The sequence below is a fragment of the Balaenoptera musculus genome, chromosome 16 (assembly GCF_009873245.2).
Source record: "Balaenoptera musculus isolate JJ_BM4_2016_0621 chromosome 16, mBalMus1.pri.v3, whole genome shotgun sequence".
NCBI lineage: Eukaryota > Metazoa > Chordata > Mammalia > Artiodactyla > Balaenopteridae > Balaenoptera > Balaenoptera musculus.
This window is the reverse complement of record NC_045800.1, coordinates 1,029,810-1,051,804: the sequence shown is the minus strand read 5'-3', so window position 1 is coordinate 1,051,804 and position 21,995 is coordinate 1,029,810. Positions and strand designations below refer to the sequence as shown.

General features: G+C 56.3%; 1 protein-coding gene across 3 annotated transcripts in view; it reads right to left on the bottom strand.

Annotated features, from left to right (window-relative positions):
• The window catches only part of STK32C (serine/threonine kinase 32C), an 82,816-nt gene extending 66,559 nt beyond the window's left edge, over window positions 1-16,257 (bottom strand). For 2 of the 3 annotated variants that reach the window (XR_005016726.1, XM_036827709.1), the window contains exon 1: window positions 15,996-16,139. Coding sequence is in view for 2 of the 3 variants with exons in the window: in XM_036827709.1 (XP_036683604.1) it covers window positions 15,996-16,056 (61 nt within the window). In the remaining variant the exon portion in view is untranslated. Of the gene's footprint in view, window positions 1-15,995 lie in introns of all 3 variants that reach the window. The other variant, XM_036827708.1, reaches the window with a different exon arrangement.
• Window positions 16,258-21,995: the final 5,738 nt, after the last annotated feature.

The window sequence follows — 21,995 nt, the reverse complement described above, 5'->3', positions numbered from 1 at the left end:
GCGCTCCAGTGGGAGGGAGTGGGTCTCCACGCCCCCGCCATCCCAGCAGAGAAGGGGGCAGGAGGCAGAGCCCCACACGGGGTCAGTCGCCAGCCTTGCCTCCCCACCCAAACCCTGGGCCTCGCCCCACGTCCAGGGCTTCCCCTGCAGGAGACCATGGGGTCCTTCAGAGACGGAACCTCCCAGGGCCTCGACGACTCCAACCACTCCTTCAAGACGCAAGGAAACAGAACATCGGCGGCAGCAGCCCATGAGGGCTGCCCACCCCACCCCTGCCCCGGGAAGGCCAGCGCCACCACGGCACCTGCACCTTCACGGGGACAAGGGGTCCACGAAGGCGGGAGGCCAGGGCAGCACCATGTGAGCCTGGCCTCAGCGTGCACCCCCCAGGCACACACATTCACACACATGCTGGCGCTCACGCGCACACCCACGTTAACCCCAGAACCCCAGGCAGAGCCCAGGTGCCCTTAGAGTTCTCAACCCTGGAGCCCCCCAAAGCAGGCGCTGGAGTCGGCAAAATGAGCCACGCGAGGCCAGGCTGTGGCGCCTGGTGCAGGGGACACTGGGGGACCTGGGGCCTGGCCTGGGGCTGACACCCACGGAGGCCAATGCTTCTCAGAGCCTCTTCTGCCCCGTCTGCACCTTTCTGGCCCCAGAAGCCTGGCCAGGGGCAGGGACTCCCAAAGGCGCTCGGGAGCGACACCGCCCGCCCCAGCCCGGCAGCTACGGCCTCCATGCAGTGCCCAGCTGCAGCCACAGAAAAGCAAAGCGCCGTGTTCTCACTGCTGGGGGCGGTGTCACCCCCAGGGGACACGTGGCAATGCCTGGAGGCATGATGAGTTGTCAGGAGCACGGAGCGGGGTGTGCTCCTGCATCAGAGTCAGCTGCTGACAGCCCCCCCTGCCCCCCCACCCCGTGCACAGCACGGCCCTGCCCCCCGGGGCGATCGGGCCCGACGCCAGCACTGCTGCCTCTGCCCGGGTTGGAAGCGGCCCCGCTCCATGCAGCACAGGGCAGCCTCCACTCTCAGGCCTGTGGACGTCCGGGGGTCCTGCGGGCACAGCCAGGCACTGCCAGCCCCAGGACCCTCTGCGGAGGGAGGCCGCCCCGGCCCTGCATGCGGGCAGCCCATCGACCACACTCGGCTCCAGTCAGACGTGTGTTTCGTAACCAGCCCACGTGCAAGAGCTTCCAGCCTAACTCGGGGCAGTGGCGCCTGCAGCTGCCGAAACCCCTCCATCACATCTGTGCCCCCTTCAAACGGCCCGGGCACCGCCCTGGCCCTGCAGATGCTGCTCCGCGACTTGTCCGAACGCCAAGCTTTCTGGGCCTGTTTCTCCGAGTGAGCCGCGGGCCTGACCTAAATGTTCCGACAGCCCAGAACAGAAAGCACGTCCGTCAGAGAAGGGGGAACAGAGTCAGCAAGGACGGAAGCCCAGGTCTGACTGTCCAAAGGAACATCGGCTCCTGCTGCCCAGGGAGGTGGGGTCGCCCTCTGCCTGGCCCCCCAAGGCCAGGGCCCTTGCCACCTAACACAGAAAGCACGGTTGAAGGAACAGTGTGCCCTGGGCCTTAATTCAGCAGAGTGGTCGCGCTGTCCGGGGGGAGTGAGGGCCCTGGAAGGCCTCCCTCTGAGATGTCTTACTGCTTGCCCCGAAGCGGGCCCTTCAGGAGAGTCACGGGCATACAGCCCCCCTCACCCCGTGTTCACTCGGTGCCCGCCCTACCCAGGTGATGTCGAGTCACGTGAGATACAGGAAGGAACCTAGGAGGTAAAACCCCGCCTCGTGGGATGTTCGCTCTGGGGCCAGGGGCTGAGAGGAACGCAGATGTCACAGGCTATGCAGTACACAGTTGCCAGGGTAAGTGCCCAGAAAGCAAAGCAGGACAGGGGCCTGGCAGGGGCCCGGTGGGTCCCCAGGCACAATTGTAAAGTGGGTCTCCTGGGAGAAGGACGTGCAAAGGCTTGAAGGAGACATGGTGGTCCGTGCTCCGGCCAAATCACTGCCCCACCCTGCTGCCAAAACACTTGGCCGGCTGCTCTCCTGGCCTCTGGGGAGAGCGGGCCATGCGATGCTCTGGGCAGGAGCTGTGGGCAGATGCCACATGGAGAGCCACCCCTGGGTGCTAGGTGGGCCATTGGCGTGGTGGATGCCCAGTAGAGAGCATCACCCTGGCCTCCTAGCAGAGAACGAGGGGATGCCCCTTGGGACACACTGCCCTGCAGAGAGCAGAGGCACACGCGGAGGGGCGGGGACCAGGGTGCTGGGTGCAGGTGGAGGGGTGGGAACCAGGGTGCTTGATGCAGGTGGAGGGGTGGGGACCAGGGTGCTGGGTGCAGGTGGAGGGGTGGGGACCAGGGTGCTGGGTGCAGGTGGAGGGGCGGGGACCAGGGTGCTGGGTGCAGGTGGAGGGGCGGGGACCAGCGTGCTTGATGCAGGTGGAGGAGCGGGGACCTGCGTGCTGGGTGCAGGTGGAGGGGGCGGGGACGCGGTGCCCGGGGCCTGTGGGAGGGAGGGACACAGGCAGCCCATGCTCTGGAAGGTAGAGCCAAGGTGACTTGAAGGGCGGGGAGGGGCTGCCAAGTGGAAGAGGGCTCACGGATGGGTCTAGGGGCACTCGGAAGGATGAGGTCAGCGAGTCAGGAGACTGCAGGGGTGCAGGTGTGAATGTGTTCAAGGAGATATCTGTGACATACGAGCCAGAGACTGGACAGAACAGTCTGCAACGTGTGAAGCAGGTCCGGGCTGGAGACAAAACCGGGAGTCGCCGGCATATGGATGATATTTGGAACTGCGAGACTGTCCGCGTGAGCACAGCAGAAAAGGAGGGAGCGGGCAGGGGCCCCAGGTGCTCCAGCGTCACCGTGGCGGGGAGGGGAGAAGGGTCCTAAGAGGGGCCAAGAAGGAACAGCAGGGCAGTGGGCGTCCTGGAAGCTGCGGGAAGACAGGGAAGCTGGGAGGGGCCCAGAGGGTCAAGCTCTGCCGTGGGTCCAGGACAAGAGAGCTGAGAACCGGGCGTCAGACTTCGCCCCATGCAGGGGACCCTCACTAGGGCTGTGAGGCCATGGGGACAAATCCTGGCTCCTGTAGGCTCAGGGGAGCATCGCAGGGCAGGACTGGCACCTGAGAGAACAAAGTGCTGTCAAAGAGTTTTGCTGAAAATGGGGAGCAAAGGAATCAGGCCACAGCATCAAGCAAAGCTTTCTCAATACGGGAAGCATGAAGCAGGTTGTTTGTTCTCTCCCCAGCCACACATCGAATGTCTTCTGCACGCCTGGCATTCGTCTCTACCCTGGGGACACCAAAACACATGGTTCACTCCTGTCCACCCTCGGGAGCCTGTGATGTGACGAGTCAACAGTTACAAAACGTGCACTCGGCCCAGTGCACAGCTCAAGCTCAGCCCTGGAGCCCCAGGGGCCTGACCTGCAGGCTTCTCTCCTCCCGCCCAGAGCCGGTACCTTGGACAGCTCTTCCCCAGCCCCAGAACTGCCGGGTGGGAGGCTGGACACTAGTGGGGTTTTTTAAATATTCTTATAAACTTTTGATGAGAGTGTAACAAACACGCAGAAAAAGTGTACATCTGACAAGCGTTCAGCTCAAACAATGGGGGACCCCGGTGCCCCCGCCCAGGGGGACATGGGCTTGACATCTTGTGGCACAGACCAGCACCTCGGCGGCTTCTGTGCTTGTCGCACAAACGGAGTCGGCAGCGGGGACCCTCGCTCCCTCGGCAGCAGGTTAAGAGGTGCACCGTGTGGGGTGCGGCCATGAGGCCTTCACTCTCACGGTGCAGAGGACGCACCGAACGAAGACCCGAGGATTCACTCGTCCGAGTAACGTCGGTGGACGCTTGGTCCGGTTCCAGCTTCTAGAAGGCTACCACACGCAGTGCCGTGTGGACTCCCGTGTGTGCGTCTTTGGGCGCACGGATGTACACGTTTGGATGGGTCCCACCTAGGAATGCAATCCTGAGCTGCAGGTGTTCATGCCCCCAGCCAAAGACCAGCAGAGACAGCTTAAGGCTGCACACAGCCGTGTACTGTCCGTGCCACAGGGAGAACGGGCATCTCAGCGAGAGTCAGGGTTTGGGCTCGTGTCAGTGACCTTCAGGAGGGTTCAAGCAGCACGGCCCCACACTGTCTGGAGGCTGCGTGACTTGATGATTGGGCATCTTAACCCCACTACAGAGGCTGAGAAGGAGTGAAGCAAGAGCTGCAACTGGCAAAGCAGCGGCCAGGACACAGGGAGTCTGGTCATCTGGGCCTGGACAATCGTCATGTTTCTGCCTGTGTTCCAGAAGGATTACGGAGGGGTCTTGTGTTTGTCTTGACCCACCACGGTCAGAGGGGTCTGTTGCGGGGGCTCTGTGAAATCGTTTACGTGCAGCAGGAGAATGCCAGGGCCAGCGGCGAGGTCCAGGCTAGCTCCTGGACGTCAGGGCTGTGCTCTCTCCCAGAAACGGTGCACCACGCAGTTTCCCAAGTGGCTGTATCAATTCACACTCCCTCCCGCCTGCAGCGTACAGAGTAGGTGCACAGTAGGTACATTCAGTTAAACGAATGCAGTGATGGCGGACACCAGAGCCTTACGCCAGGGAGCAGTGTGATCAGCTCTGTGCTTTGTTTTTTTTTTAACATCTTTATTGGAGTATAACTGCTTTACAATGGTGTGTTAGTTTCTGCTGTATAACAAAGTGAATCAGCTATATGTATACATATATCCCCATATCTCCTCCCTCTTGCATCTCCCTCCCATCCTCCCTATCCCACCCCTCTAGGTGGTCACGAAGCACCGAGCTGATCTCCCTGTGCTACGTGGCTGTTTCCCACTAGCTATCTATTTTACATAGCTCTGTGCTTTAAAAGATCATTATCTCCCAGTAACGATGAGCACACCTGGCACCCAGATCTTGGTTTCTAACACCTTCCCCAGTAGAAGGACCAGGGCTCCCTGGAGAACTGGCTGATTCTAGGGTTGGGTCAGGGAATATACATGATGAGCCTAGAGCATCTTCTAATCGCAGAAAGTAAGGAAGTGCTCAGAGAGAAGCAAAGGCAGAAAACAGTGAGGACAGCAGGCCAAAGGGACACAGGAGCCAACTGAAGAGCTTCCAATGGCTAAAGCTGGACGATTTGAGCAAAAAATAAATAAACAAAACACAACAGTATTGGATCATAATGCAAAGTATAAAACAAATATCCATGAGTCCATATGGGTTCAAATGAATGACTGAATAACAAAGTAAATGGGAAGAATACACAAATCTTCTGTGCAGAAGAATTCCAAATAATTTTATGTAACTACCTTCCTCTAAAGGAGGTGGACCTTAACCCCCCCCACCCTTTAAGTGTGGGCAGTGCAGTGTAACTTCCTTCCAAAGAGCACAGTGTGCACAGGGGTGGGGAGGGGGGGCGAGTAACCTGACAGCGGAGACCCCTGACAGACAGGACCTCGGCCAGGTGATCAAGGTCAGCAGCAGCAGCACTAAGTCGTGCTGAGAGTACATACCTTGACAGGACGTGGCTAGAAGGGCACTTTTCCTGTGGTTTTCCTCCCAAAGACCCATAACCCAAGTCTAACCATGAGAAAAACCTCACAAATCCCAGCTGAAGGATATTCTGCAAAATACCCGACCAGTTATTCTCAAAACTGTCAAGGTCATCAAAAGAAGGAAAGTCAGGGCTTCCCTGGTGGCGCAGTGGTTGAGAGTCTGCCTGCCAATGCAGGGGACATGGGTTCGAGCCCTGGTCTGGGAAGATCCCACATGCCGCAGAGCAACTAAGCCTGTGCGCCACAACTACTGAGCCTGCGCTCTAGAGCCCGTGAGCCACAACAAGAGAAACCGCGATAGTGAGAGGCCCGCGCACTGCGATGAAGAGTGGCCCCCACTCGCCGCAACTAGAGAAAGCCCTCGCACAGAAACGAAGACCCAACACAGCCAAAAATAAAAAATTAATTAATTAATTTAAAAAAAAAGAAGGAAAGTCTGAGAAACTGTCACAGCTCACAGGAGCCTAAAGAGGGACAACTAAATGTCATGTGGGATTCTGGGTGGGATCCTTGAACAGAAAAAGGATATTTAGTAGAAACAAGTCAAACCTGAATAAACTACGACTTCAGTTACTGAGAGATTTCACATGTCACCTTGACTGGCCCTGGGCACCCAGATTAAAGTGTTCTGGGCGTGTCTGTGAGGGAGTTTCCAGATGAGATTAGCAGTTGAACCCGGGACCCAGTAGGGTAGGTGGCCCTCCCAGCTGTGGGTGGGCGTCAACCAGTGCCCTGAGGCCTCAACAGAACAGAAGGCGGAGGAAGGAGGGAGGTCCCCCTCTCCTGCCGCACTGCTGAGCAGGGACCCCTGGTCTCATCCTCTCCTGCCCTCAGGCTGGGACCACACCATCGGCTCCCCGGGGTCTCAGGCCTTCAGACTCGCCCTGAATCACTGCACAGGCTCCCCCGGGGCTCCAGCTCGCACACGGCAGGTTGTGAGACTTCTTGGCTCCATAGCTGCCTGAGCCAATTCCTCTTAATAAACCTCCTTAAATACATGTATGTAAGCATGTGTGTGTACACACACACACACGCACACACACATGCACACACACGCACACACACACGCACACACACACACACGCACACACACACGCTATTATTCTATTGGTCTGTTTGTCTAGAGAACCCTGACTAGTAGAACTATGTCTCACCACTGGTTCCCTAGTTATGACAAAGGTACAATATTAACGTTAGGGGAAACTAGCGTGGGGTATATAAGAACCCTCTGTAAAACCTTCACAACTTCTCTGTAAAGCTAAAATGTTCTAAACAAAGTTTACTTTAAAAAAGTTTTTTAAAAGTAATAGATATTTTGTATGTATTCAAGTATGGATTGGAAGGCGATACGAAAAAGTGCAAATGGTTGTTATAATAGTGGTGAGATTACATAAGACACTGAAAGTCTTAATGTTTTTCTTGTCCCTTTCCGTTATATAATAAAAAGCCATAAAGGAAAAAAGGATCATCGGGCAACAGTGTCTGGCAGCTAGATGGGCAGCCGTATAATCTATCATCCAAACTGGGACACGTCTAAGAGCGAAAGGAGACGCTATTAATAATGATGCCTGCTCACCGGACAGGAGGGGATCCACGGGTGCGCGGCCACAGTGAGGATGCAGTAGCCGCAGGCTCACGCCCGCTGATTCCCATAAGGTCAGTGACCCTGGAGAGGAGCCCAGGGCAGCGTGGGGTGCGGGGGGGCTGAGGTCGTCGGGGGGCAGCCTGGGACAGCAGGAGTTGACCCCAAATTCTCGGTCCCTCCCACCACTTCCTGCTCTGATGGTTCACACCCCCGGCACCAGCACAGGGTCTGCGCCAGGCCCAGCTCCGGGGGCTCTTTGTTGGCTAAGCCCCTTCCTTTCGGCACATTCCAAGCGCTGTGGGCTCTGGGAAGGGAGCCTCGGGGTCCACACAGCTGAGGGTCCACCGCCCGACTCTAGTTGCACGGGGCACAGCGCCCGGGCCTCCCTTCTCCGCTTTGTCCCCAGACGCCCGGGCGGCAGCCACGCACCCCACGCTGCCCACCCGCTGCTCCGTCTCAGCTGCCACTGCCTGCAGCACCAGGCAGATCTGCCACGGGGCAGGGCCACGCCAGCCCATGCACAAGCCCATGGACGCTGGGACCCAACCCTTTCTTCAGCGCGTAATTGTTTTACCCCCCCCTTTTCTCTGCATCTTCCCTCCTTTCTGTCTTATCTTCCTCCTTTTCTCCTCTCTCAGTCCTGTGCTAACTTTGCAAATTATCCTTTCTGCCTGAGGAGCTAAAATATGATTTCAGAAACACAAGAGGACCCTGACAAGGAGAAAAAGAAAAAAGGAAAGAATCGGGGACAATGCAAACAAACATGACCCCAGGACAGCCACAGGGGGCTCCTGGAACAGTGCAGCGCGGGCCCGGGATCTGAGCCACCCCCGAGAGTTACCAACTCCCAAAACAAGGACGTGATGTGTGTCGCTTTACGCCGCTACGTTCTGGGGCAATGTGTTAAGCGGTCATAGATAACTGATCCGGCAGCCGCCAGCGGGAACTGAGACCCCACGGACAGCCCCCCAAGGACACCCCTCCCCCCAGCAACACCCCCCCCCCCCGGGACACGACTCCCGCGGGGGCTTCCACCAGCCTGAGGCCTCTAAGCCGTCACGAGGCACCGTGAACGGGAAGCCACCAAGCACGTTCCGGCTCTGCAGGTGGCACGTGGAGCAGGGGACCCACCCCCACTGGGCCCTGTCCAGATTCCCAGGTCACAGAATCTTGAGAAATGATAAAAATGGTCGTTGCTAAGTCACTAAGTTTGGGGGGTTTTTATTACAGCAATAAATAATAAAACAGTGTCCGGTCTGAGCTACAGGGACCAAGACCCCGCTCCTGGCTCCCAGGGCCCGGGCGCTCCGGAAACGGGCCCAAGTCCGATGCGGGGCCCGGGAGGACAGCACTGAGAACCTCGGACCCTGCTCGGGGCAGGGTGGGGGTGTTCCTGGTGCCCGAGAAGGCTGAGCGTCCTGCCAGGCCTAACAGACTCACAGACACACGAGCGCAAAGCTGCCCATCTCTGGCTTCGGTGACAAGCCCCGCCTGGTGCGTGTGAAGGAAGAGCCGCGATGAGAGGGCAGAGACCTGCCAAGTCAGCGTTTAAACACCAGCAATCTGAATGTGCTCAGCTCCTATTTTTAATAAACTGGGGGCGACGCTGACTCTCACCCACATCATCTCCTTGGCTTCACGACTTAAAGAACACCAAGCCGGGTCTGCACAGCGCCGACTGGGGCCACCGCAGGCTCCCGTGTCACACCTGGGGATGCGGAGGGTGGGGACAAATGACCCATGTGGGGCTGGACGGAGCCACACTGATCTCGGTCAGCTGCCTTGGTTTTTAGATAATAGATTTCAGGTCAACGGGCAAAACAGTTTTTGGGGCTTCCCTGGTGGCGCAGTGGTTGAGAATCTGCCTGCCAATGCAGGGGACACGGGTTCGAGCCCTGGTCTGGGAAGATCCCACGTGCTGCGGAGCAGCTAGGCCCGTGAGGCACAACTACTGAGCCTGCGCGTCTGGAGCCTGTGCTCCGCAACAAGAGAGGCCGCGATAGTGAGAGGCCCGCGTACCGCGATGAAGAGTGGCCCCCACTTGCCGCAACTGGAGAAAGCCCTCGCACAGAAACGAAGACCCAACACAGCCAAAAAGAAAGAAAGAAAGAAAGAAAGAAGCTTTCATTTAAAAAAAAAAAAAAAGTTTTTGATGAAGCAGGCTTCCCAGTTTTTAAAAATAACAATAATTTTATTAATTGTAGCTTCTCCCAAATTGTCTCCAATTTTTTTTTTTTTTTTGTCTCCAATTCTGAGCCTTAAAATCATTCAGCACGCTGGCCCCAGCCAGTGTCTGGGGAAGAGAGGGGAGCCCAGCGTGTTCTGCAGGGCGCTGGTCAGCGTGCGCCCACCTCCCAGGCTGGAAGGAGGCCCCAGAGAGGAGCCATCGTGGACGACGTGTTGACCCGACCCGGGGGACAGGAGCAGGGCTGGAGGGGGCGTGCACACAGCTTGCGGGAACAGCCAGGCTCAGCACTCACCGGACCCTCACCGGCCCGTAGAAACACTGGTTACCAAAGCCTTATTTCTACCTAGAGTTATACAGAGATAGCAGAGTGAGGCAGGTAGGAAGAAACCCAAAGTTCTACGTCTTTTTCAAATGAGGAGGAAGAATCTGATTGGGAAGGAAAAATGACACCAGGTAGAAGGCCTGGTCCCACACTAAGGTGAACGAACATCAAATCTGGTTCTGAGCTTCCTACTGACAGGGGAATCGGGACCAGGGCCACGGAGCACAGACCCTGAACACAGGGACCACTGGGCTCGCGGGGGCCCGCAGGGCTGGCCGGGCGCCCCCTAGGAAGGTCCCACCTGGGGTGGCCTAGAACAGGGGACACCACATGGCACATCCCGGGCGTGGGGCTGGACTCTCAGTGCAGCCAGGACAAGAGGACACAGCGACCAGAAGGGGGGTGTCCACACAGCCCAGGGCCACCTGCCTCTGGTAGCGCATCCTCTGCCTCATCTGGGTTAGAATCAGAGGACATTACTGAGTCCTAGTCATCGCAAAGGAAGAAGTTCAGGCTGTAGCGTCAGCTGAAAATGCAGAATACAAAATGCTACTGATGTTCTGGGTACGTGTGTAGCAGGCTACGCCAGAGAAAAAGAATGACACAGAAGTAAGAACAAAACTAAATGAGATGCCTCTGCAGGAAGAGCCAGCCCGTCTCCAGACGAAGGGCAAGCAGTAGCTTTGGAAACTCCCACCCATCGCCAATACCACTGCCATGGCCCCGCGGAGCGCTGCTCCCTGTGCATCGGGCCAGTGCCTTGGGGACCACGCCCCGTGGGTTCCCACTCCCACTCCACCATCCGCCTGCTGGGTCCTCGCTAAGCCCTCCCACCCAGAGCGTGTCCTCTCCGTGTCCAGCACACTGGCACCGTCTGGGGCCGGATGGGAACGCAGACCCCAAGGCCCCACCCCGAGACCCGCTGAATCAGAATCTGCATTGTCACAAGGTCCCCAGGGGACTGGGGGCCCCTGACAGTTTGGGAGCTACTGTGAGCTGCCCCGACCCTGTTCCGAATAACTGCTTGTCCGTGGCTTTGCCTCCCTCAGACCATCTTGGGGCCTTGGGAGGCTCCATCCTCAAAGAGAAGCCCTGAACAAAACTTACCTCCAATGCATCCTTGCATTACTTCTCAACTGGAAGGATGGGTGGTTAAATTTTTAAAAGAAAATCAACTTATTTTTAGCATTTTAAAACACAGCCAGATGGATAGATGTGCAGAGCTGACGTTTGTTACATAAAAAAGTACGACAGTGGGTCCCAAGTCCATCCCAGACCAGCCTCGTCAGCCACAGGAACACAGCAAACTCAGCGCCACCCAACGGCCCCGCCGGGACACCTGGCACTGCATGTGGGAACCCAGGGAATCCAGGAGCAGAGGTGCAAGGCCAGCCGGGACCACACGCCTCCTCCCCACCTTGAACCCAAATGCCCACCCCTGCACCGGGGGCCTCTGCACCGTTGCTGCCAGCTGGTAAAGGAACCCAGGGTCTGCAGCCACGAGGCTGCTGGCCACCAAGGCCCCCGCGTTGCAGGGGACGGGGTGTGAACTGCCATCAGCCCGAGCCTGGGCCACACAGAGAGCTGCCACCCCCATCGCCAGCCACCCCCTCTTCCCAGGGTCAGGAGGGAAGGGAAGAGACACCTATTAAAACCCAGGTCCACGCACCACTGGACAAAGACTCAGTAAACAGGGCTAGACTGTCACTTTGGAACCACGGCCCCATCAGCACGATCGGGTCAGCCCCCCGTGTGCTCAGCACCGCTCTCCGCTGCCCGTGAGCCCTGGGCACACGATGGGGAAGAGTGGGCGTAAGCACCGTGAAGTCACCGAGTCCTTGTTGGCAGGTGACACGACCGACCACCCAGGAAGCCTGGGAAAATCAACTCAAACGCCATGAGGACTAACGGGAGCCTCAGCACAGCAACCACACGCGGGACGGATATTTTTCCAAGTTAAGCTTTCCTTCATACCAGCACTAACCAGGGTGCAACGTGATGGCTGCAAAGATCTCGTTCACAATTCGACCGAAACAGGCAATGAACGCGCCCAACCTAAGCAAGAGCAGGACCCACGGGAGGAAACCGTTCTCACTGTGGCCAGCTTGAGTCCAAACTGACCAAAATTTGCAACATGAAAAGTGAAACCACAGAAGTACTAGAAGAAAGTGCAGGTGCAGGTTTATAAGTTGAATGAGTATCACTTGTGCTTGGTGTAACAGGGCACCAAGGCCGGAAACTGCCAGAAAGGAAGATCTGAATGAATCTGACCACACAAAAACTAAGCACACCCACACGGAAAAAAACTAGCAACAGAGAAAGATAAATGACTGCTCCAGGGCATGCCGTTATATACTGGGAATGGTGAAAAGAAACCAGGCAGCAAACATCCCAACAGGAAGCACAGGTCAGGGGTAAGAGCTGGCAATTCAGGAAAGAAGAGCACAAACGCCCCAAACATGGAAAGAAAAACATTACCAACCTCACTGGTAACCAAAGAGACTCGGAGCACTAATACAATCTTTCTACCTTTCAGACGGTCCAAAAATAGACCCCACTAACACCCAAAGGTGGTGAGGATCGGAGAAAGAGGCCTTCCGTGCGCTCTGAGAGCCGGCAAACAGGATCTCCCTCCTGGCCAGCCACACCGGACACAGGCCTCCCTCTTCCTCTCTCCTCTGGCCCCTCCTGCCGCTCACTGTATTTATTCATGTTTCCTTGTCTGCTACTGGTCTCCCCACCTCCTCCTTCATCTGGGTACCCCGCACCTGCAGCAGCCACATCCATTTGGTCACCACCATGTAACAACCGTCCAGGACAGCCATGTCTTGTGCCGGGACTGCCCATCTCCAAGGGAGCTGGCCAGCGGCACCAAGCCACTCTATGTGCACACTCTTCTGACCCGTCGATGTCATTCCTAGGAAGTTATCCTAAGGAAATAATGTCAAGTGTACAAAGATGAACATACAAGGATGCTCACTGGTAAATTGTTTACGTATTGGTGCCTGAGCTCCAGTGCCCCCCAACTCCACCCCAACAAACTCAACCTGAATTTCCAGGGGAGGCATCCACAGTTTTTAAGAGCATCCTTTGAGTCTAGTTCACAGGGTTGAGAACCACTATTGTAAATTTAGCCAACAAAGGATGCTGTAGATCTATAAGACAGTCATGACACGCTGCTAAGTAAAAAACGCAGGTTAAGACAAAACCGTATACGGAGCATGATCCCATTTCTGTATCAAAGACATAAAGACTGTTTCTACATGGCTGATGTGTGAGTACATTCCTAGAAGAAGGCTGCGGCAGAGTACGCTAATAGGTCTCAGTGCTGAAATTACTGATGTCTTGGTTTTCCTATATAGGACAATTTTAGCAAAGTCTTAAACTCTTTCACAAATTTATACCCTTTAATAATGCTTCTATAATTAAAAAAACAAAGGTTTTATAAATTTTGAAAAAGGTTATGAGACTCTGGTAGCCCCGTGTCCCACCTTACTGCCCACCCCACCCAACACACCCAGGCCAGGCGTTCCAGCCCTCGAGGGCCCCCTTATTTCCAGTTGTCTGGGCAAAGGCAAACCTTCTCGGTGATTAGTTGCCCCCCACTAGCAAGCTAATACCATGTTAGGTTTGAGATTAGCCAGACTGCTGAGAAGGGCGGGTGCCCCCCAGTTACCGGTTACAGAGCTGCTCGGCAGAAAGTGATGGAACCCCGCTCAGCACCCTCGTGGGGACACCCAGACGAGAGGAATGAAGGGCCCTGCCCAGCACCCCGCAGCACTGGGGCAGGTCCCGAGCAAGGTCAACCCCTAAATCAACTGCTCCTGAAGCCTGAGAGGGGTCGCACGGGAGGAGGCATGGGGTTTCGGGAAGAAGAAAGGGGCCCCTTGGTTCTGGTGTGAGGAGGAAGCCCAGAGAATTCTGAACACGCACCCAACACCTGCCAAATAAGGACAGTGGCCCAGGCACCTCAGGGTTAACAGGGAAGGGGACATTTAAGATCCTATGTGTCATAACTCCGCTTTTTAGTTGGAATCTACCTGGCACTCTGTTAAACTGCGCTCTTATTTTCTCTTTTCCTTTTCTCTGCATACCAAATCTGATATATTAATTGGGTATTTTAATCTAAAAAATTCATCAGAAGGTCTCACATCGCCATGGCAACCGTGCAGTCCCAGTAAATGCACGTCCTCAGCACAGCACCGTCACCTCTTTCAGCTCACCCTGCACAGGGCCGAGGAAGTGTGGGACCCTGTCTGGGGGGACGACTTCACACCTCGAAAGAAAGGTGGGGTGCAGCCTTTCCCCTCTTGAAAGACTGGCCTTCCGCCTTTCCAAATCCCACTCCTTCTGCCTAAATAAACCCACAGCCTTCAGGCCAAGAGCGGCACAACATTCTCTCTGCAAACACGTACTGTGATTCCCAAGTCCTGTGCGCCCTGACGATAACGTGAAAACATGGAATAAAAGTGGAACAAAGTGGCCGCCCACCCGGATCACATCCACGGCCATTGGACCAGGGCCAGGCTTGGCATCTTAATCTTACCAAACAAAGCCCAGGTAAGTCTCGTGCTGTGTTCAGTTTGGAGATGTGGCCACCATGCCCCGGGATGAGCAGGTGATTGATGGGCACATGTGCTAAAGAGCGAGCACCTGTAGCCGAAGCCTGGCACCTCTGCCGTCCTGCTTCAGGCAAATGGGGACGGGGTGGGGAGAAGGGGGTCGTGTTAAATAATTCTCAAATCAGATTGCGAGCAGCATAAATGGATTCTGTGCTCTTGGTCCCTCTTTAACGATCCTTGGATTCTGAGACATAACACACTGTGAACAGGTAGAAAAATTCTACCTTTCAAAGCTGAAGGCAGCCACTGTGCTACCTCAATTTCTCTCTTTCTACATCACCTGCCTTGGGGAGCATAATGCTAAGACATGAAAGAGTGGCCAGCTCTCAACTGACACCAGCAAGTACTGAAATCAGACATCTGATGTATTTCTCAGACGTTTTCTCATTGTGCGGCCAGAAGCTAGGTGCAAATCTGCTTCCTGATTAGTTCCTAATTCACTCTGGGCTTTCTCCACTTTGAATATTTACTCTAAAAACAAAAACATATAACGTATGAAACACTCCCAGCAGTGAGCTGTGTTCCAAAGTTCAGAACACGAAGACAGGTCTCCCCAGAACACACTGAGTGGGCGTGGCTGGTCCTGAATGCCCCTCCAGCAAGTCCAGGCTCCATGCCCCTCCCCGATGACCGGGGCCAGGCTCATCCGAGCCCAGGCCCCCCCCACCCCCCCCCCCCGAGCAACAGGCCCCCGTATCGCTGTCTGTGAGGACTGCCCACGTGGCCTGCACATTCTCCAACACTGGCCTGAGGGCGTATTATTGTAATTTCCTATAATGCTTAAATTATTTACCAGAAATAAATAGCTTGGGCTCTTTCGCTGAGCTGTGCTCTAAAATTATAAAAGATCCATCCTACTTCTGCAGGCTGCCTACATATGAAAAATGCATATTTCGACTATTTTAAGAAAATGTCAAAAAAACATCAAATGTGTCATCTTGTAGCATTTAACTTATCTGCATGACATCTGCAGAGAAGAGCTGTATGTCTGCCTGTGAAAGTATCACAGTGCCTCAGGGGCGGACACTGCACAGCCACCTTTCCCGAGGGTGCTAAGTGAAAGGGCCGGTGCCCAGCAGGGCTCCAGGAGGCGTGCCTGCGGGCCTTTCCTGCTTTCCACCAGCGCCCACCTCCGGGTCACTAGCTTTACCTGCAGGGGGACCTGAAGGCAAACTAGTTCCCAAAAGGGCAGGTCTTTGCACAAAGGCAAGCCTCCACCGCACATCTGAGTGCAAACGTGGGCACGCCGGCAGCCACGCGGCGCCGTCACCTACACTGAGAGCTCCGAGGGCCGGGCCCCCGCGCCACCTGTGGGGCAGGCATCTCCCTTCGCAAACTCGGCACACCTCAGGTGCAGAGTAACAACCGAGCGCTCACACCTCGCAAGAAAGGAAAATGCAAACACAGCGCCCTCGCTACTGCGGGGGCCTTCGCGCCTACCGACCGCAGACCCTCACCCCGCAGGGCCAGCCGGCCTACTCCTCCCGTCGCGCCGCCACTGGACACGGAAGACACGCGTGGGCACCGCAAGCACCGTTCGCGAGTTTCCTCGGAAACCGAGACGCCCCTGACGCCTTCCCACCGGGAGGCCTTGGTGCCCCGACCCGCGGAAATCCTCCCGCCGCGGCCCCGCTGCGAGAGCGCGCCGAGTCCCCAGACGGCGCGGGTCCCAACGCTGTCCCCGCGAGCGGCCCGGAGTCTCCGCCGCGGCCGTTCTCACCGTCCTCCTTGTCGTCAAACACCGGCCTCCGCGCGGTGGCCGCCGACATGGACGAGCCCATCCTCTTCTTCCACTTGCTCCACGGAAACAGGGGGCGCGGCTGCGCGCGGGCATCGCCCGTGTCCCTGGCCCGGGGCTGGCCGGCGGCGGGCGGCGGCGGGGCGGGGGGCGCGTCGGGGCCGGCGGGGCGCGCGCGGCCGGGGGGCGGCGAGCTGGGGGGCGCCGCGGCGCTGCTACCCCTGCGCTCCGCGCCGCTCCTCATGGCCGGGCCGGAGTGCGCGCCGCGGCCAGAGCCCGGGACATGGCCCGCCCGCCGGGCGGGGAGCAGGAGCTGGAGCGACTGGCAGCGCTCGCCTTGCGCCCCAGGCTCGGCGTTCGCGGGTCCTGGCCGCCCGGGCGGCTCCGCCGAACGCTAGCGCGCGGGGGCGGGGCCGGGGCGGGGCCGGCGGGAAGGAGTCCGGGCGGAGTGAGCGCCGGGGGCGGAGACGGGGCGGAGCCGGAGCGGGGTGCGGCGAGCGGCTACGGGTACCCGCCGCCCGCCTCAGTAGGGGCCGATGTAGCGCACAGCGACGCGGCGGCAGAGACAGAAGAGAAGGCGGGGGCCCCCTTGGCCTTTGTGAACAAAGGTGGCTTGCGGACTGCTGCCGCCCGACCCGGGGGAGCCTTAAACCTCATCCTGCGGCTCTGCCCTTGGCGAGACCACGCACGGGACCCGGGATGGGGCGGCGGGAAACGGCTGTGCGGGGGCCGAGGCCGGGTCGGTGTCAGGACGCGCAGCCCCGCGGTCCCGGGTCCGGCGCCGATCCCCCCATGCGGCTGCACCGCCGAGGGAGGGAGGGAGGTGGCGGGGCGGGGGCGGGCCCGGTGCGCAAGCCCCTTTCCGGTCGGCCGGCCCAGAGCCTGATAACGAGCGCGCACGCACGGGCGCGCCCGGGGTCACGGCGACGCTGGGCACACGCGCCTGCGCTCTCGGGGTACCCTTGGTTGGGTCTCCAGTCCGGCTCTCAGTGTAGTCCGCCCGGCACGGTCCCCGAGCGGAACCCCTTGGCTATGGTCCGCGCCTCAGGCCGCCCGGGGACCTTGTGCAGCGTATGGGTGGGGGGGTCCGAGGCGCGATTTGACCTCGATGCGCCTCCCCACATTCGATTGGCCAGGAGGGACCTCGCGGATAAAGCGCTCTGCACAGCCAACGACCCAGGAGAAGACTCTCAGTACCGCCCAGCTCCCTGCGCCTAATACTTTTTCACTGAAGAATTGTTTTGTTATGAGTTGTCTTACTTAGACTTTTGGAAGCCTTTGCCTCCTTAGGTTCTGCCCGCAGAGCTGACGGTTCCTTCCTCCCCCAGGAAGTCCTGAAAGGGCCTTCCGCTGCCCCTCCATGACAGAGGACCACCCACCCCAGCCGCGCCATGACAGAGGACCACCCACCCGGCTTGCAGGCCAAGGCACCAGGCCCTGCGGGTCTCTCCCGCCACCGCCCGTCCCTCCGTGGACATCTTTCAACCACCCTGGGCTCTGTCCTGCCCTCGCAGCCCCTCACCTGGCTCGGCCCCCCACCCTAGGTTGTGGCACTCAGTCTTGGCTGTTCCCGCTTCCCGTCTCCTGCCCGAGGTAGAACTACGCTTGTCCTCAACCCCACCTTTGAAATTCGGGGGAGCCCCTTGACCACTGTGTCCTGCTTGGCCAATGAAATGTGAGCAAAAGTGATCTGCGTCATTTCTGAGCCACACTTTAGGAGCCAGTGTTCAGACTGGCCATACGTGCCCCCTTGGCTAAGAGGGAGTCCCCATCACTTGGGGACCACCTTCCAACCAGCAGTGGATGCACAGAACAAGGGAGGAATCAGCCACTGTGGGAAGCCCTCGAGATTTGGGAGGTGCATTTACCGCAGCATACCCTGGCCGACGACCACCTGCCGCGCATCCAGTCTTGAGTTAAACTCCAGGGAGGCAGGTTCCCTGGGTTCTGGGCTCCCAGGCTGGGCTCAGCCTCCTTATCCTGAGCTGCAGCCGCTCTCGGAACATGGCTCCCCCCTACCATTGCCCTCTCCCGGTCAGCGTGTTGAAGGCACCCAGCTCAGCGCCGGCACAGAGGAGGGGCTCTGTAGCCATCCATCCGGGGCAGCAGCGAGTGAAGGAATGTTTCTGAAGACGGGGGGCACCGAGGCAGGGTGTCGCCCCAGGCAGGCTGAGAGCAAGGGGTGCAGAGTGGGCAGGAGACAGAGCAAAGGTCAGGAGCTGCCTCACCCGAGAGCAGACCAGGCTGCTGCACTCCACCGAGGGCCACTGTGAATTTCTAGGGGCCTGGGAGGGACTTATCTGTGAACGGGGAGTGGGCAGTGAGGCCAGCAAAGTGTCCCTGTGCCCAGGGGTGCCCACAATGATCAGGAACTTCAGCAGGGTGAGGACAGGGCCTTCTCCGTCCTGTGCCAGTGACAGGGGACTGTCAGTGACTCAGTAACCAGATAAACGTGTCCACAACACCCAGCATATGGGAGCGCCCACACAGGATCGTGGGCAGTGCGTGATCACAGGACTGCTGCAGCTGGGGCGGTCGGCAGGGGTCCGAGCAAGTGACCTTGTGAAGGCCTGGGGCCCAGGAGCTGTGATGACACTGTCCCTGAGATTGAAATGAGTGTGTGCGAGGGCAGAAAGCGGCCAGTGTCTCTGGGGGACAGCGAGTGCCCGCTTAGACAGGGCATGTGCAGAACAGCAGGGGTCTGATTTGTATTCAAGGCTCAAGCCCTGAAACCCAAGCACAAACGTGCGTCAGCCCATAATTCATCCAAAAAGCCAAGCTTCCTGAGAGGGTGTGATCGTTGGCAGAGTCTCCAGTCTTCATGTGTACTTTGTCCAATAGCATCATTCTGAAATTAACACGCTGCCTGCACCTTTGTAAATAGCCCTGTTTTTAAACTCCCCTCAGATTGCCCAATTTGAATGTGCTGTTTCCTGCTGGGAAACATACCAGAACTGGCCCCAGGAAACAGGAAACAAGCTCAAATGGGATTACGATCCTGAGTTGCTCACTTATCCGGGGAAACCATGAGTCCCCTTCCCAGCAAGAAATGGAAAACCAGGTCATCCCTGGCTGTGATGCCATCCGACTTAGCCCTGGTGGGACATGGGACAAAGTACATGTGGAAGCAAGGACGTGGGGAACCAAGTGCTGGGTGGCTGGGTTGCTTGGTGATGGTATTGATTCTCGAGGTCATGGGGCTGCCTGGCTTCCGATGACTCCAGAGAGTGTGAATGGGGAGAGGAAAATGCACAGTGGAGAAGAGGAGCCCCATGGCCGCTGGGAAGGAATCCTCCCTCTCTGTTGTCATGGTACCAGGACTGAAGCACAAACTCGCCGCTTAACTCCATGAGGCTCCTAGTGTGTCAGTTCCCAGGGCTGCTGTGACAAAGGACCACAGACTTGTGGGTGAAAACAACAGAAGTGTGTTTTCTCCCCGTTCTGGAGGCCAGAAGTCTGCAATCGAGGTGTCAGCAGGGGTGGTCCCTTCTGGAGGTCCTGAGACGTCTCTCCCTGCTTCTCGCGGCTCCAGGAAGTCCTTGGCATCGCTCGGCCTGCAGAGGCATCGCCCCAAGCTCTGCCTCCATCGTCACATCGTCTTTTCATCTGCGTGTTCTCCCCTTTTCTCCTTTATCAGGACATTTGTCACAGGATTTAGGACTCACCTTAACGCAGGATGATACCTTCTTGATTTCTTTAACTTAATTACCCTCTTTCCAAGTAAGGTCACATTCACAGGTTCTGGGTGGACATATCTTTTGGGGGGCCACCACTAAACCCACTACAGTTCACCGTCTGGTCCCCCAAAATCTAAGCCCATTCCATGTGCAGAATACATTCACCACATCCCAGCATCCCCAGAAGTCTCACCGTTAGAGCTTCAACTCTAAGTCCAAAATCTCATCTAAATATTATCAGCTCAGAAGTCCCAAGTCCCACCATTAAATCAGGTCTGGGTGAGACTCCGGGTATAAGCCACCCTACAAAACACCTCTCGTGACCATCCCACTTCACAGATGAAGGAAAGAAGGCCTGGGAGGCAAGTAGCTGCCCAAGTTCCCAGCTGGAGCGTGGGAACGGCCCTGTTGACATCCGAGAACGACCCCCAGGCCCAGGCTTGAGCAGGAATGGGCGTTAGGACCCGCACACCCAGTAGACGGGCAGCAGACGCTTGGTGCTGCGCCCGCCCCCACTGCAACCCTTCTTTCGCTGTGTAGCAGGATGCAGACAAAGGGACACGCGCAAAATATAAACGTTCTGGGAACTCCCTGGCGGTCCAGTGGTTAGGACTATGAGCGTTCACTGCCAAGGGCCTGGGTTCGATCCCTGGTCAGGGAACTAAGGTCCCGCAAGCCGCGCGGGTAGGAAAAAAAAAAAAAAACCTTAAAAAAAGTATAAATGTTCTTAAGTGTAACAATGAAATAGCCCTTAGCGGCCACCCAACTCACCAGCAACCCCACCCTCTGCCCCGGCCTGGACTGAGGGACCACCTGTCCTCGGACCTCCACTGCATTAGTTCCTGGGGCTCTGGTAACAAAACCTGCAGACCAGGCAGTTAAATAACAGAAATTTATTTTCTCACGGTCTGAGGCTGGAAGTCTGACATCAAGGAGTCAGCAGGACTGGTTTCTCCTGAGGCCTCTCTCCTTGGTTGCAGACAGCCGTCTTCTCCCTGTGTCCTCCCGAGGTCATCCCTCTGTGTGTCTGTGTCCTAATTTCCTCTTCTTATAAAGACACCAGTCACACTGGATAAGGGCCACTCAATGATCCCATTTAACATTAGTCACCTCTTTAAAGACCCTACCTCCAAATAAGTCACATTCTGAGGTGCTGGGGGTCAGGGATTGGATTTGAGGGACACAGTTCAGCCCATAACACCCACCAGGTGCACCCCATCTCCTGCTTCCCCCAGCTCATATTTGTCACAGGAAAATATGATTTTCCTGTCTCTTGATTTTTTGAGAGAGAACTCGTCTCTTGATTTTTTGTTTTAGAATCTTATCATTCACATTTGCAGCTTATCATTTAGTTTTGCTTGTATGAAAAGCATTTCATACTCTATGAAGTCTCCTGGAATTTGCTTTTTCTGTCAAAAGCTGTTTCTAAGATTCATTCTTGTTGTTGTGAGTAGCTATTGTTCGTTCATTTCATGGCTTTCTCTTTCTTGGCCTTTGGGGTCCTTCCCAGGTTTTGCTAAAATGAGTGAGGCGGCTGTGAATGTCTCTGCCCACGTGTCCTGATGCAACTCTGTGTCTGAGTCTCCAGAGGGGAACGGTGGGGGGTCACTGCACGTGGGAATCCAGCCCGACAGGAGAGCAGGGTGCTCTCCCAGATGCCCCAAGTTCCGATGGACACCCTGACAGAAGAATGAGCTACGGGCATGAACACAGGGGTTCCCAGACTTCTTCATTTTTGCCAACTGAGCAAGGGTAAAACAGGATCTCATTTCAGATAAAACTGTATTTCCCTGCTAGCTGGTAAAGTGGAGCATCTTTTTATATCTTTATTGGCCATTTTTTTTTCTCTACTGGGAGTTGTTGATTCATATCTCTTGCCCATTAATCTAAATGTAACTATTGCCTCAATCTTTTTAAAATTGAATTATAGGAGTTCTTTATGTATTCTGCATATTAATCCTCATTGGATTATATATTGTGGATACTAATCTTTATTGGATATGAGAATTGCCAATATCTTCTCTCATTTGGGGCTCAACTTTTGATTTTCCTTATGGTATCTTTTAGATAAACAAGAGTACTTTTAATGTAGTGAATTTATCAACATCTGTTTTTATGGTTAGTGCTTTTGTATCCTGTTTAAGAAATCCTTTCTTAGCCTAAGAACAAAATAAAATTCACCCATATTTTCTTCTAAGAACGTGTATAAAATAAACTCTAGTATCGACATACAGCATACATGCAGAAAATATTCCTCACTCCCTTGGTCATGGAAGGGTTGTTCTGAATGGCATCACCTGCCATG